We start from the raw sequence: 15,611 nt of genomic DNA, 5'->3' as shown, positions 1-15,611 counted from the left end.
TGGACACAAAGAATGATCACCATGGAGGAACATTTATTTAAAAACCAATTATTTACCATTCACAGCTTGACATCCCATTATCTAATCAGTGAGGCCTACATGAAAGGACATTTTTTGAAAATTCCATGGCAACTGCCTCCTCACTGCAGAGATATTATAAAGCCTGCATAGAATCTTACCTGGATTGGCGAGGCGACTACTGGTTGGACCCAGGATCTGGTATGGATCTGTGAACAAAAGGACAGCTCTGTTAGCCTACACACTGGTTTCTATTATGACAACATGGAATGCTGACTATACTTGTTAGTATAGAGGTCTGATAAAATGAACTGTGTCCAAGCAACAGCTGATGTCTTGTTAAATTTTGCTTTGAAGAATGTTTCAAGCAGAGTAAAAAGTACTGTGGTGTTCTGCCCTTCATGAAATATATGAAAAAATGCAAAGACTCTGGCCGAAAGGGAGAGTCCTGTGGAACTGAGTTTGGATATTTATTCTTTGCACATCCTTAAAATGAGCTGATCAGGAAAATACACACCACACTATTAGATAGGAGGTAAGAAAAAACACTAAATCCAAATGATCCTTATAAAAGCACGTGTGAATCACTTGTTAACATGTTTTTACGATTTTCTGTGATAACGTTATGACATTTGAATATTGCTCACTTACATAAGCTTTTACAAATGAGCCCGTATCCGACAACCAACTTTAATTCAAAACTATAAACAGTAAACGTGTCTTGCCAAAATCAAACAGACAACCAAATAATGATTGCCATAAAAGAGATGAGGAAATAAACCTGTGACAGGCAGAATTTAATGAAGGGAAGCTAATATTGCTGCTTAAGTATTAGCTTTGTTTTCTTTGTGGTGACAATGTGAAAAATTAATCTAGAAAGTCTCTCAGTAGTCTCATACCTGGCTGAGCTCTGGGCTGCTCTGCGGTCTTAGTCACATTCTGGGTAACTACTGGTGAGCCTGCAGAGGGAGAGAGAGAGTGAGTGAGAGACAGAGAGAAAAAGAAAGAGAGAGAGACATGAAAAAGGTTGACAACATTAGTGTGACCACAGATAACCACCCTTCACAGCATGAATGCACGTCCAAAGCAAATAAGGCAGTAGTTGGTGGCTGGGCAGACTTCTTTGGACTGTCTGATCATGTTCTGACAACACAGGCTGTAATCTTCTGAGTCTGCACTACATGTCTAGACTTTGTTAATGTTAGAAATGCCTTTAGTGTGATGTAGACTCTAGATGTTGATCAGCATTGACAAATGATATAGCTGTTTTCTTTTACCCCCTGCAAGAATACAAGATCAAACAAAAAAAGGCATTCCTCACCTTTGCCACTGTGCATGTTGTTTGACCATCCTGTCCGCCGTACAGCATCATATGAAGGGTCTGACAAAGACAGAGGACAGACAACGTTTAAGTATGAGTGAAATACATTTAACAGTTACTGTATTTTGAAAAAGGCTGATGTAAATGGGCATGTAACACTCAAAACACATCCTTTAATACATCAAAAAGCTATAGAAAACAGCAGTCGTGACCAGAATTCAGTGTATTTATGTATCTCTTCTTGTTCTGTTCTAACCTATAAATGGCTGCAACTGCCACAGCAGAAACTTGCAGACCAGTGCCAAATGGCATCAATAAATCTATCAGAACATGGTACAAGGTGCTCTTTGCAGGATATCTGGGCATTGTTACATGGTTTCTATTTGGCACACTGCAATGGTTTAAATGTTGATGGCACAACCATTGACAGGGTACAGTTTGTTGAGTAGCTTGCAACACTCTGACCGCAAATAAAAGGACATGTGCAAATTAACGTCCAACAGAGACACACATATAGACAATACATGCATGTGATATTCAGCCCTATCCTTCTCTCCACACAAGCTGCTTTCATAAAACCTTGACAAACAGCCAAACCGGCCCAGTTTGTATGGGCGCTACCTGCTGTGTGTCTGCGGTTCAAACCTGGCTGAGTGTGAAGCTGGACTGCTTCCAGTGACAATCAATCACTCTGACACAAACAGATAAAACAGAGGATGTATCGTTCCCCCTGGCACAGTCTCAAAACACCCTGGTATACTCACTGTGCACCTGGCCAGTGCTCTTGATGGTTTCTATTATTATGGGCTAAAACAGTTCAAACAGGTTGCCAGAATACAGGGAAACATGATGCGCACTGTGGCCAGATATGCTTTACAGTCTGTGTTGTGTGCAACATGCTTTTCACAGGGTTATCATGATCTGCAAATCTTTTTGTCAGCAGTGTTTCTCCCATAGGGCAGCGGATAGAGACGGTGTAATGGTGATGACAGAGGCTGTTGCTGAGATAAGCAAGCTGTTAGAAGGTCAAGAGGCAATCCTGTTTCCCATCAGTGGAGGCGGAATTTTTCAGAGGCAGGCTTACTGACAATCAAAGTTGACAGTTTCAATCCCTAGATTTGAAAATCGTAACGGGAGGCTCAGTCTTCCTGCAACAAAGTGGACACTGACTTGTTTGATGTACTAGGTCAGCAACTGGTCGGTGTAAAATGACCTATGAGGCGGCTTATAAGGAGCATTGGGACATTGCCTTCGACATGGTAAAAGCTTACTGTGTACTTTATTTTTCTTTTCCCAACAAAACACAGCAAAAATGACCTTCATAGATCATTTGAATTACCAGTTTCTGCTGTTTCAGAGTGTGCTGATTCCATACATTAAATTTAATAAGTGAGTGTGTTTGTGTGCGTAGGTGCTTGTCTTTCAGACATGAATATTTATGCATTTTTAAATTATTCACAACTTTGTTTTAACCAGTGTATTTATGTAACCTGCAAGCATACGCTAACAGTCATTGTACCAGTAAAGTGACGGTACAGATTCTCGTCTCAACTCTGGATGTAAGTTAAGTTGATAGAAAAGGTTACCACAGATAAAACTTTTTAGGAGCCTTTCTTAAGAGTGGTATGGCTGTTCCTTGATGTGCTTATCTAACAGAACTCAGAGAGTGAGGGGGAATCCATACGTACAGGAGGATATGTCTTTTTTACTTCTCCTCTATATTGTGTACATGGAAAAAATGTAATGTGAATATGAGCGACTGCCTGAGCAAATACGTTTGGAAGTTTCCCGTTTATTCTGGCACTCTCAATGCTATTGAAATCAGCTGTAGACCTGCCTTCTTTAAATACATACATCATTCATTTATACTTGACAGGGTATTTCTATGACTACACATGATGAAAACTTGGCCAACTGTATCGATTTTGAGCTACAGCCCTCAGCTACTCGGCAGTATCATGGGACAAGTGGAAGACTTTGAAGGGAACGACAAGTACCCGGGGATTTTAATTAATAACAAGATGAATTTAAATTTTAACACCGTGCAATGCTTCTTGTGCCTGCGGACATTTTTTTTATGTTGACAAGTCCCTCTTGACTTACTTCCACCGAGTCTGTTTTAACTTTTTCTTTAATCTGTTGTTTTGGGGATCCTGTCATCAAGGCCAAAAATGAACCGGCAAACATAACAAGTTAGCAGCAAGCTTTGGGGGTGGCACAGAGTGTGCTGTCTGAGCTATTTAACCTACAGGTGAAGGTGAAGCCGTTCTATTATTTAGGGCTCACTCTGCGGACTCTTCATTTTAGAGTTTGGTTTCTGGCTCTTTACTTAGTTTCTCCGTCTGCTGAGATTGACAGGAACAAGCACTCTTTCAGTCATAACAGGGTTTTCTGCAGGCTGGGGGAGGAGTTTAAAGTCTGAGGACTAGTAGAGCTTTCAAAATGTGATATCTGGTTATTTATCTGGTTTGTGAAATAGTAGTGATCCTAGTTATGTAATCAACTTTCCTTGTCACTTTGCAGTACACCTCCCTCTCATATGTGCTCATATTCTCCCCCTTTCTACTGAATCTCACTCGTAAATTTTGGAAGCAAATGCTGCTGAGGCTGATTGTTAGACCTGAGTCACCACTGTTGTTGGACTTACTGTCCCCTACAGGACAACACTTCTCCCTCCTATTTATAGCCCTCTATGCCCGTGTTGTTTCATGGGTTGTTTCATGTATCGCAGTGCACAATGACAAACAAAACTAAGCTGTGAAATTGAAAGTTGCAATCTTGACCTTTTAACCTCCTGCAACCACTCCAGAGGAACATTCAGTGACATCTAATTCATCACCAGCTTCTACTGCATGAACAACCTCCTCTACACGCTGTACAATACTGCCCTCCTGTGGACAAGAACATGTTGACGTCTTGACGTTCCTACTTTTCACTTAATAGGTATATTGAATTAAACTGTGGCTCCCTGCAGAAAAACTCAACTCTAGTTTTTTTTAAAGTCTTTGCAAACACAAAAACAGAGACTGCATGCCAAAGAAAGCGGCTATTGTTTCACTTGTTTTCTTAATTTGCAGATGAAAAAGTAAAAAACGATTCAAATCCAATTACGAGTCTTGAGCTTCTATCAAAGGCTGTTTTGTTGCCTTGTGTTCCCGTCTCTTTCAAGCACGATATCCACCAATGCAAACACTTCCTGCTGCTCAGGGCCCTCTTGATCTCTGCACCAGTCTCCAACTCCTCAACTTTTAACCCCTGACTTTTTTTAAGCTAAGCACCCATTCCTTGTGCACATCACCAGAGCGGTTGTGGTTGCTTTTAGAGTAAAAAAGCATGACGATGAATGTGACAATGTAATAACACACGAACAAAGTCATGAAATGTATGAGATTGAAGCTCAGAAAAAAAAAGTGTATAAATTAGAATATGATCAGACAAATGAAAAAAGGACAGAGTAATATGATTTAAGACAAAAAGAGGAAGAAAAGGGACAAATAACAGACGGGCTGCCGTGGCTCAGCGGTGCTGTCAGGTTCAATCTGGTGTGGGCCGGCAGGATAGCCAAGGAGCAGCGACTGGGGGAGAGTCCTGGGAGACTTGCGTTTCCTGCCTGCCTCGCTTGCAGACAACCTCTCTTTGTTTTACTGGCCCTTTTTTCCCCTCTTCTCACCGCCAGCCCACCTCCCCCTCGTTCACTCCCCACCACCCCAAAAAACACATCAGGGCTACCTCCATTTTTTGCAAAGAGGGGGGTAACAAACAGGAGAGGAGAGGAGAGGGGATGATGGGGGAGAAGCAAAAAGAGGAATGAGACAGAATGTAAAGGAGGCACAGACAGAGAGAGCGATTTCATTGAGAAGTAGAGTGGGGAAAGATGGAGGTAGAGTGACTTGAAGCATTAAAAGGACTGAGAAAGAGAGAGGAGAAGAAGAAACGTAAGGAAGGGGGAAGAAAAGTAACCAGAAAAAAAGAGTCAGACGAAACACAACATTGGAATTTGAAAAGAAAATAATGGCATCAAACTCTGCTACCGTCTGGTATGAGCTGCATGAGATGCCCAGCTAAATAGACTCCTCTACCTTTTAAGATACCTGTGGCGGGGCTATGAGCAGAGTATGACATTTACTACCAAAACAACAGCATGCAAGCAAAATAGAGACAATTATAACTTTTGCTAATATTATCACTCAGCTCTGAGGTTAAGTGGAGTGAGTGAAAAGCAGGGACGTTTGAGCGAAGGTGGAGAATAAAGAAGCAGCGGCAGAGGTAAAATGTACAAAGCCCAAGTGGTCGGGGGTTCTTGGGGCAAGCCAGCCATACAAACACAGACACAGACCTGAATGTGCACACAGAGCTGCCTCTTCCCCAGCCCCCCCACTCTCCCCCCTCCTTCATTTTTCCAGGCCTTGCTCTGACTGCGACTTGAGCCAGTTTCCACTCTGGTCTGGGGTGTGGTGCATGCTCCTGGGAGACTTTGACTGCAGGACCAGTTAGTCAAAACAAGGCCTGAGTGCTAGACAGAGCGGGAGAGAGAGGCAGACAGCAAAAGAGAGAGCTAGATAGAGTGGGAGAGAAAGAACAACGGAGCACAGAGGGTGGCTAGAGAGAGGGAAGGCGATTATCGTGTCATGCACTGTTTTTAACCTGGAGTCTGAGCCAAGGAGAGAGACCCAGACAGAGTCAACTTTTTTTAGTACCCATAATGCAGGTGCTTAAAAAGCCGTTTGTGTGAGGAAGGAGCCAGAAGAGAAGAGGAATTATGACAAAAAAACAAGAGTTAGTGGGGAAACAGTGGGTGCACCTGAATAACCCCTACAGAGGAAGCGGACACAGAAACACGCCTGCAGATACATTCATTCATAAAAAAGAGCACAAGCTACATGCAAAGTTAGCGCTAGATGCTAATTTATTGGTTGCATTATAAAGAGGATGTTGCACCTTCGATTTCTTCTTGAAATTTAATTTTAAATGCATAAATGTGACACTGCTACGACAATCCAAGTCAAGCCGCCAGTTTGACGTGGCAGCAAAATAAATATATTCACAGAGGTGAATCATCATCATCATCTTTTCTCATTCACAGAGGTGGAAAAAAAAGCAGCGGAGAATATGAGTGTCCTTGCTTCAAATTATAAAATTCCAAAATGTCATAGCAGCGACACAAACAGAAGCTAAAACTTGACAAAGGTACAAAAAAGTCACCAAGGAAAAAAAAACAGACTCTAAACAAACTCAACACCCAAACACGGAAAAACAAATTCAACGCACAATATACAAACTTTTCACCATATGCACTCACATTTAAATTCAGAGGGTAACAGATGCTACACTGAAGCATTTAGGATTCCACCTACACAAAGCCTATCCACAGGCATATTGTAGACACAGACGTTAGACACACACACACACACACACACACACACACACACACACACACACACACACACACACACACACACACACACACACACACACTCTCTTTCATAGCTGCTGCATTCCGTGTTTTATATGCTCTCTTTTATTCATAACATTGCATTTTACACCACCGAGTCTGGAGCAGATTAAGGGTTGTCTCCTGCTGCATGCTCGTGCTTACTCTACCCCAAAGAGCCTGAATGGTATTTGACTGTTCTCTGAAGGCAATAAGAACTTGAACATCTGGCAATGTTGCTCTGGGAAAAGGTCGATAAAGGATTCTCCTGCAGAAAGACTTCTTTTTATTGTTGAACCACAAAGTCCAGACTACGATTTTGATTAAAAATTCTAGTCAAACTAAAAGGGGCATTTTTAATGTCAAATCTATTAGCATTACTAGCAGTGAGTTAAAATGTAATCAGTCTAATAACTTAGTTTGATTTCATAACTTTTGAGTCTGTTTGAGTCTCTAAACCAGAGGCTGCAGATCAGCTGGGATCACAGGACACAGTAAGAAGCACTCACGGTGTTACTGAAGCCCATAATAGAAGTCACCTCTTGTGAAAGGGAAATGCTGTTGAAGGGAGTGACCCTCTATTCCTGCCAGTCTAAATACCTGGCGCTGAGAACCAGGAAGACCAGGGTCGGGGGTGACTGAGCAGAATCTTATCTGGCCTGCCCATTGCTCTATTGGTATTGAAGCAGGGCGAGAACAAGTACACAGCCTGCTAATGCACACCACTGGGGCCGATAGAGAGAGGCAGAGGGCATTCTTGGACACTTATCAGACCTAGTGTTTCCTCTCAGCCTGCCTTGATAGGGCCCCTCATCCTGTGAGCGAGGCTATCACTGTTATTGCAGTCCTTTCTCCCCGTCTCTGGTGGTGACACCATATAGCCGATGTAAAGGATGTGTCGCGTTTTTTTGAAGAGATACGCCGGGCAGCATTCAGCGAGTCGGGTTGTGTCAGCAAAAACAATGTTTGTAGAGTGAAAAGGTATCCAGAGGAAAAAGACAATCATCCTGAGCTGCTGTGGGCGTTGTTCTTAGAAACTCAGCTCTAGTTTTTTTTTTCTCGCATCGCTACCAATGCTACCGCTGGCCTCATTTGACTGTTGCATCTCTACTTTACTTTGGATTTCTCAGTCTCAAATCTTTGTATCCAGAAAACTTAAACAACTAGCTTCTCACATGACAGAGAACAGACAAAACCCCATCTCCATGTGACTTTAACACTAACATTCATCCAAAACAAATATACATACCATAAAAACATGACAATACATGAACTTTTCTTCCAAACCGCATCACAAAGTGTTAATTTCTTCTTTAAACAAAACACCAGTCATTTTCTTTAAAGAATACAGAATTAAAAAATGAACCGACCAAAATTAAGAAAATGCTGATATTTAATTTTTGTATTAGAGTTTAATTGTATCTGATATAAATGAGATAATTGAGGCTAATAAACATGTATTAATAAAAATAAGTCTTCTTTTTGAGATGAGATTAAAAAATATCTAAAATGTGTAACAAATGATGGATCAAATATATATTCCCTCGCCAACACTCAGCATATGTGAATAAGGTTAAAGACTAATGTGGTTAACAGTGATCTTTTCAAACAGCAAACTGCAAAATACATGCAATATGTTTAAAAAGGGTAAAATATGAAGCTGCAAGTTCGTCACAATGATAAAAGTCCTCTGATCTTTTACTGTAGGGTTGTTTTCCCTTTGCCATTCATTCACCACATACACTGTGGAGTACCACAAACACACTCTCCTTTTAACTCCAGTCTGGCCTGAAAAAGTCGATCCGTCTCTCGGCCATGTTTGCCATCCACATTGTTTCTGCAGCACCTGTCTATGATGTGTGTCTCTCTCTAACAAACAACCCCATTCACAGGCCTTACGCCCTGCTTCTCTTCCAGGATCGCCACATTCACCTTCTGTTCTCACCCCTGCTGTTGTTGAAAGATCTGATCAACACACTGCTTTTGTCTTCTTGTTAATATGTTTCTGCTGTTAGAACACTTTGGAGCTTTTATGTACGCTCACAGGCAGCAGATCTGAGTAAAAAAAAAGAGGGCTGCTTGGCTCATATTGTTTTTGGAATCATAAAAGGTGCACCTGCACAGAGCGTTGTCAGGGGCATCAGTGCCTGTGGTTTGGTTTTGTGTGAGTGGTCTGTGTTTCTGTTTGTATCTGAGCGTCTGATTCTTGCAGGTACTGTGAATTAGACGAAACATTTTTATGGTTTATCGCAGATTCCTACTCTGTTTGTCTTTCATTCTGTTCTTTATCTTATGAGGCCTAAAAATCTCACCTCGCATCTTGATATAAAACGGTTACAACAGTGCAAAGTACACAGAGATATCAGGATATCCCTCAGAACATTTTTAATAAAACGTGTCCCTACCCTCTTTGGCGGCCAGGCGTGGGGATGGGTCTGTGTGAGATGGTGTGTTGTAGGATAACGATGAGCTACCTGTAATACAATGAGACAAAAGAGAGCGTGGTGAGACAAAAAAATCTAATTTTTAAACATTTATATGACTGATCATAAACTAGTCCATGACAACCTCGTTAAGAAATGCTTATTAAATAAATCTCAAAATAGGAGCATCCTGTGAGTCATGCTATGAGTAACATGCTATGTTTAATGCTTTTATTATTATTATTAATATTTCACATCATGCAATGTTTAAAACTGATCATTGTTCTTTTACTGTATGCCAGTGTAATCCTGAGCACTGTGTGACAAAAAGCTCACAGGGTATTAAGAGCCAGCAGGTGGCAGTAGAAGGTTCAGCTCATTTACTGTGACTCGGTACTACAGAGCCCTTTTCATTTCTTGAATTGTGTTCCTGCTTTAACCTAAAAATATAGTCTCAGTATACCATTATAATTCATGTCATATAGATTTAGTCCCAAATAAAGTAGATCCAGAACACAGACAGTCCTTTAAATGCAGGAAAAACCCTGGAGCCCGTCAGTGTTTTAACTGCAATTCTTACTCTTGAATAATAAAGTCAGGGAGGCAAGAGTCTGCATATGGTTGCCTATTCATTTCACCTTATGGAGCAGAACTCGGCACTGCATTCCTGCACTTACACAGGCACCCTGGGCGGCACCAAAATGCTCTCTTAATTTTAGCTGCCCCCAGGCATAAATCAGCGAGTGGAAAAACAGAGCCAAAAATGCACAGAGAAAACACAAGAGCAGCTACTACGTGGGGAGTGTTAAGATTTAGCACTACGATGGCTACAGAAAGCTGCTGAGTCGGGAAGATATATTTTCTGAATGGGATCATGTGAAGAAGAAAAAAACAGTCAAAAGCAAAGTAAGATTTGTGATGTGCTTGGCTTGAGATTTCAGGATCTAACCGACTGCACTGCTGGAAGGACAGGGGGTAAGGGGCCCATGGTGGCAGACTAGGGGTCTGTTTTTTTAGGGGGTGGCTGGAGGGGGGAAAGGGGTGCTCCGCAAATGTATTCTAACCTCCCAACACCCCACCCCTCCCAGTCCTACCTACTCCACGGCACCCCCAAGGCTCTGGGTCTAGTTTAGAAACCTGGGGGCCTCTGAACAGGGGAGCCATTGTATGAAGCTGGGTCCCTGCACAGCAATCAAACGCAGCTCCCCGTACAAAAATAATTCCACACACAGAGTTTAAGCGCACGGGGGCAAACGGGCCACCAAAATGCCATCTTTGGAATGAACCAGAAAGTGTAAGAGAAAGATGGACAGACTGAAAAAAAAGAAGGGGAGGGAGAGAAGGGAGGAGGAAGGGGGCCATTAACCCTTTTCCTACTGTGTGCCACATATGTGGGCTGACCCAGACAGGCAAACAGGCAGCATTGCTGAGAAAACCTCAAACCACCCCGCAGAGAAATTCAGGACTGCTGTACGGGAGAGAGTGAGAGCAAGTCTGCGAGGGAGAGAGGGACACAGCTGACTGTTTAGTGGAGGGGGTCCCGGTCGTGCTGCCTATTTATTTGGACGGCTTCTTCCCTCTCTCAGAAAACAAACACATCCCAGTAATCTGACAGCACAGTGGGAGCACTGGCCAGTGTTCAGCCTTTAAGACCCTCGCTCTTTCTTTCCTTCCAGTCACATCTGCTCACAGTCTGCTTGATTACATAACATTCACAAACAATTTTCTTTTCTCTTCCTCTTATGACTGATAGGTCTTTCAAAAAAAGAAGCCCTGTCCTTCAATTTGGCACCCCCTTAATATTGACAGAGATCTTGGACAGCTTGTTCAGCATCGTGATTGACCTCCATCAGGCCCCAGCTGTTTATTCTGTAAAGCTATGTGATACTGTTGCCTCAAACATGTGGTCTGAGCTTTGTCAACAAACTGAGGGTTCCAGTCACCCTGTTTTTGGGCATCTTGCCACCTCGAGGGGGCCAGATGGGCTCCAGCCAACAGTAAGTCATCATTTCAGCTCTATAGGATAATGCTGGAATGTGTAGCTCATTTCATACCAGCCTCTTTGAGAAATATCCAATAAGCTCTCAAAACTTCAGAGACAATTAGGTGGTGCCTTCCAAAACTCTTGATGCCCCAAATGGCTAAACGACATTGTTTGCAGTGTTTGTCAAATGTTTTAAAAATGTAATCAATTCCTCACATGTATGAATACTAGGCAAGTATACAATATTTTAATGATCAAGCTCGAATGCCAATATCTGAGCAAAAACAGCAATGAAATCAGATATTTCACGAGACTTTTGTCTAGTTTTCAGCATTATGCAACTTGACCCTGATGTTGAATTCTACCATGTGAGCTGTGAGCGTTGTCCTCCTTAATCAGTGGAAATACTCAGTTTAAACATACTGGGAAGATGCTATTTTCACTCTGGGCTTATATCCAACACTTGTGCTGTGCAGTTACTTAAAGAGGTCTTATTTCTCCTGTTTTAGGAAAGGCTAACATCAACCACACCAAGCTAACATGTATAGGGTCACCACACGCCCCAGTTGGACCGGGATCTTCCCATTATCAAGCTCTGTGTCCCGTGTTCCAACAAATATCTATAATACCAATATATCAATGGGCTCCTGTTGCATAGCTTGCCCAGCTTATCATACTGACAGCAGAAACTCAGGTAGGCTAACTGCCATGCCAAAAAGGAAGTCAGCATTTTTCAAAGAGCTCCAGGATAAGAGATTCAACTTCCTTCAAAAAGTACCACAGTTAACATCCACAGTTGGTGTCCATTTTCAGTTGCCTACAATGGAAATGCTGACATACAAAGCTGTATTAAAACCAGTAAACACAAACAGTGGGTACAAACTGGAAATAGCACTGTTGCAACCTGCTTCAATGAGACAAATGTTGGTGACAATCACTTTAAACAGGCTGCCCAGGCTTGTGAAGCACAATCAAAGCTTTCGTTCAATGGACTGATGCTATACTGAGTTGCAGAAGGCAGATTGGTTGATCATGGGAGACATGATTTTTTGTCTGCTGAGGCAAATGTAATAGCACCATGAGCCCATACATGTGGGTTTGCAGTAAAAATTAAAAGTGTCACAATTGGAGGTTTGAAAATACGGTCTCCCTAAACATGTATTGCACCTGTCTATCAGCTGGAGGCGCAACTATTATCCACCCTTCAATGAACTCCTGGTTGGATAGCAAACTAATCAACCAAAAGGTCAGAGACAGTGAGACTGAGATTAACATCAGCAATGTGTTGAATTTACAATCTAATCTTAAAAAGAGCTGTCTCATTATTATGCCGTCCTCCTTAGCTGGGACACAAAAACTTGCATGAGACAAAGTAACAGTCATTTTCCGGCCCACAAAATCACATGTAATTCAAATGCACATCACACCTGCGCTACAGCATGAACTATGCGTTCACAGGTATGATGACACAAAACGAATTGCAAAACACCACTCACAGTCCACATGAAGAAGATAGCAAGAACACTGTTTTGGTGATTCTTTTATCCTTTGGAACCACACTATTTAAAAGGTCTCAGCTTAAATGTCTGCACTCAGAAAGTTCTGAGGTGATAGGAAAAAGTTTAAATGCGGCATTACCTAACCAATCGGATCATGAGGTTTGGAAGTCCAAGCATCTGGCAAGAACTTTTGTTGGGGTGTACTGGCACCATAACAGCACCAAAATTCATTTAACCATAGGGATGCCAGGTACTGTAGAAAATAATTCAACCCTTGCTTTTTGGTTGACCCCCCTCCCCTCCCTTCCTGCTCAACACACACACACACACACACACACACACACACACACACACACACACACACACACACACACACACACACACACACACACACACACACACACACACACAAAACATCACTGACAGAATTCCAAGCTTTTGCAAAATTGACCCAAATTATCATTTTTAACTGGCATCTGGGCTGCAAGTACAAGTATAATAGACCTCTAAGCAGCAAGCTTAAATTACAGCTGAGCTCATCTCACTGTTTACATGAATAGCAACTGCTTATTATCCACCTCCACTTATGCTAATGTGATATGTACATAAATTCCTGTAGCACGATGTGTCTGCACCCCAGCAGTCAAGTGAGCAGCCACAAACTGCTCTGTAATGGTGGCTAACAGCAGACAGCTAACAGCAAAGGGCGCACAGCCAGACTGCTGAGCCCCTCTGCACCAGTGATAATCTGCCAATAGAAAGAACTAATGCAAGGGGAGCTCAATAAAAATGTTGTGAGGGGAGAAGGAGGAGAGAGAGTGAGAGGCAGGGCTCTCCAGACCTCCTTTTTCCCTACTCAGCCTTCGAGCCCAGATGTTTATGGTCTGTATAAACTATTGAGGGCTCGAGAATGTCCCCCACTCTGAAGCGAGCTGCAAGTACTGCAGGAGCCCAGACTTATCACTCTCTCTCTCTTTCTCTTTTCTGTCTTGACTCCCTCGCTGTAAATCCACCCAGACACACAAGCAACAACGACAGCTGGGAAACAGAACTATTGCTGTTCTCCAACAGCACTCAATCATGACCACCTCAGACAATTTCCTCACAACTCTTTAAAATAGTCCAGCCCTTAACTCAAGTTCATTTTTCTAGCTCACACTCGCCCACCAGAACTGTTTCATCTGCTCACACCCTCGTGCTCTTGTCCTCAAATAACTACTGTAAAATATATCTGTCAAGGACACGTTTCTTCATCCAATTTCTGCAGTTGTTATTTTAGATCCTTAGTATATTTGTTCTAAGTTGTCCCCCGTCTGACTCATTTATGCCCTCCTCCCTCTCATTCCCCCTCTCTCTTCTTGCATCTCTCTGTCAGAGGATACAGACTTTCGTTGTCTGAGGTTTTGCTCTGCTCCTATTCCAGCACATGTGGTATCAAACCGACCTACATGGGTGCGATAAAGCAAACAGTCCGCGGTCCCTCCTTGACAGACTAATTTGAACAAATTCTCAAATTGCATTCCAAATTGAAAGCACATTGGGGTGCGGGCAGCCATTACTTATAAAAATCTGGATAAGTGACCAACAATGAGGCCAAAATAATGCATGGGCAACTACCCTTGTTACTGCAAGCAGCTGAGCAGCCAGACAGATGTTCAGATTGTGCCAGCGGTTGCACCAGTGTGGGTGTCTGCATGATATTTCTGCACATGACGTGGCAGGAATGTTTTGTTATCGTATGGCTGTAGGGTGGGGAAGCGTGTCCTTGCCCCGTGCCGAGTGTACATACAGAGCTTAATGACTTTGAGGAATGTTAATCAAAGGTTCAATAAACAGAACAAAAGGCACACATGATGCACACAGATGTGCATGAAATGCTGCCTTACCCACTTGAACCATCCAATTTTTGGAGGATTGGGGGTAAAGTGTGAAAGATTGGCAAATGAGATTGGAGGAGGACATCACACGACCTGAGATCGCTAACACTTCCAGGGCTTGGCCCAGTCTTTCCTCCTTTCCCTGTTTCTGTATTCTGGAAGCTCGGCAAAGCTCCAGCGCTCGTGAGTGAAGCCAGAGGTCTATTTTCTGGATGGGGTTACTCCTTGTCTGTGATTGTGTTTGTTTGTGCTGCGGGGGGAAAAGAGAACGGCTTCAGTTTCCAAATCATCAGGCCTGCAGGGTCTACATTAAGCCTCCACCCTCCTCCTCTTCCTCCTCCCTCTCAGTCTTCCTCAGACATTCATTTACTAACATGGTTCCTCTTGCCCTTAGGCTCCCAATGTCAATAATACACACTGCCTGCTTCTCAGAGAGCTGCCCTAAAACAGGTCAGTCAGTCCAGGCATGGGACGGGCGCATTCATCTTTTTGATTGTCGGGAACCGATCCAAAGCAATTTCAACTGGCAAGTGGAGAGGATTCCCGAGACATCTCTTCTGTCTCCAAAACACACAAGGTCTAAATCAAAAAAAGGGCAGCGCTGGGCAAAGTCGCGGTGCAGCACGCCTAAGCCGTGGCTAAGTCCCGCAGCCAGTGGCCGTAATGAAAACTGCTCTGCGGAGTGTGCCCAGTGGCGGTCAGACAGATCCACCCGCTGCAGTGCTGCACAATGAGGCTGTTATACTCATGACAAGCATCTCTCTTTGCCCAGACGCTGTGCATAGAGAAAACTGTTGACACCCACAAAATACAGTTCCCATTACATCACACTGAGGCCCATCGCAGTTTTTTGGGAGTAATGTTAAATTTAGTTGAGCCATCAGTCACTCCACCCAACGTGGTGTCATGATATCCTGCAGCCACAGCAGAAGTAGCTCTCACAGTTTTAAAGCACAGAATGTGAAGAATTCAGGAAAAAACTCTTCTATCTCCTCTGACAATAACAACATTTATGATCTTATTCTTACAGAGGACAGTGGGTAACTATTGTAGGAACC

At 42.9% G+C, this 15,611-nt stretch overlaps 1 protein-coding gene across 7 annotated transcripts in view; it reads right to left on the bottom strand.

The window, feature by feature from the left end:
* Nucleotides 1-15,611, bottom strand: part of fli1 (Fli-1 proto-oncogene, ETS transcription factor) — a 32,546-nt gene that overhangs the window by 3,315 nt on the left and 13,620 nt on the right. For all 7 annotated transcript variants that reach the window (XM_034701405.1, XM_034701406.1, XM_034701409.1 and 4 more), the window contains 4 exons: nt 9,176-9,244; nt 1,340-1,399; nt 918-977; nt 180-227 (listed from right to left, as the gene is read on the bottom strand). In XM_034701405.1, coding sequence (XP_034557296.1) covers nt 180-227; nt 918-977; nt 1,340-1,399; nt 9,176-9,244 — 237 coding nt within the window. The remainder of the gene's footprint in view (nt 1-179; nt 228-917; nt 978-1,339; nt 1,400-9,175; nt 9,245-15,611) is intronic.

The sequence above is a fragment of the Notolabrus celidotus genome, chromosome 14, assembly GCF_009762535.1.
Source record: "Notolabrus celidotus isolate fNotCel1 chromosome 14, fNotCel1.pri, whole genome shotgun sequence".
Taxonomy (NCBI): Eukaryota; Metazoa; Chordata; class Actinopteri; order Labriformes; family Labridae; genus Notolabrus; species Notolabrus celidotus.
This window is presented reverse-complemented; position numbering and strand designations above follow the sequence as displayed.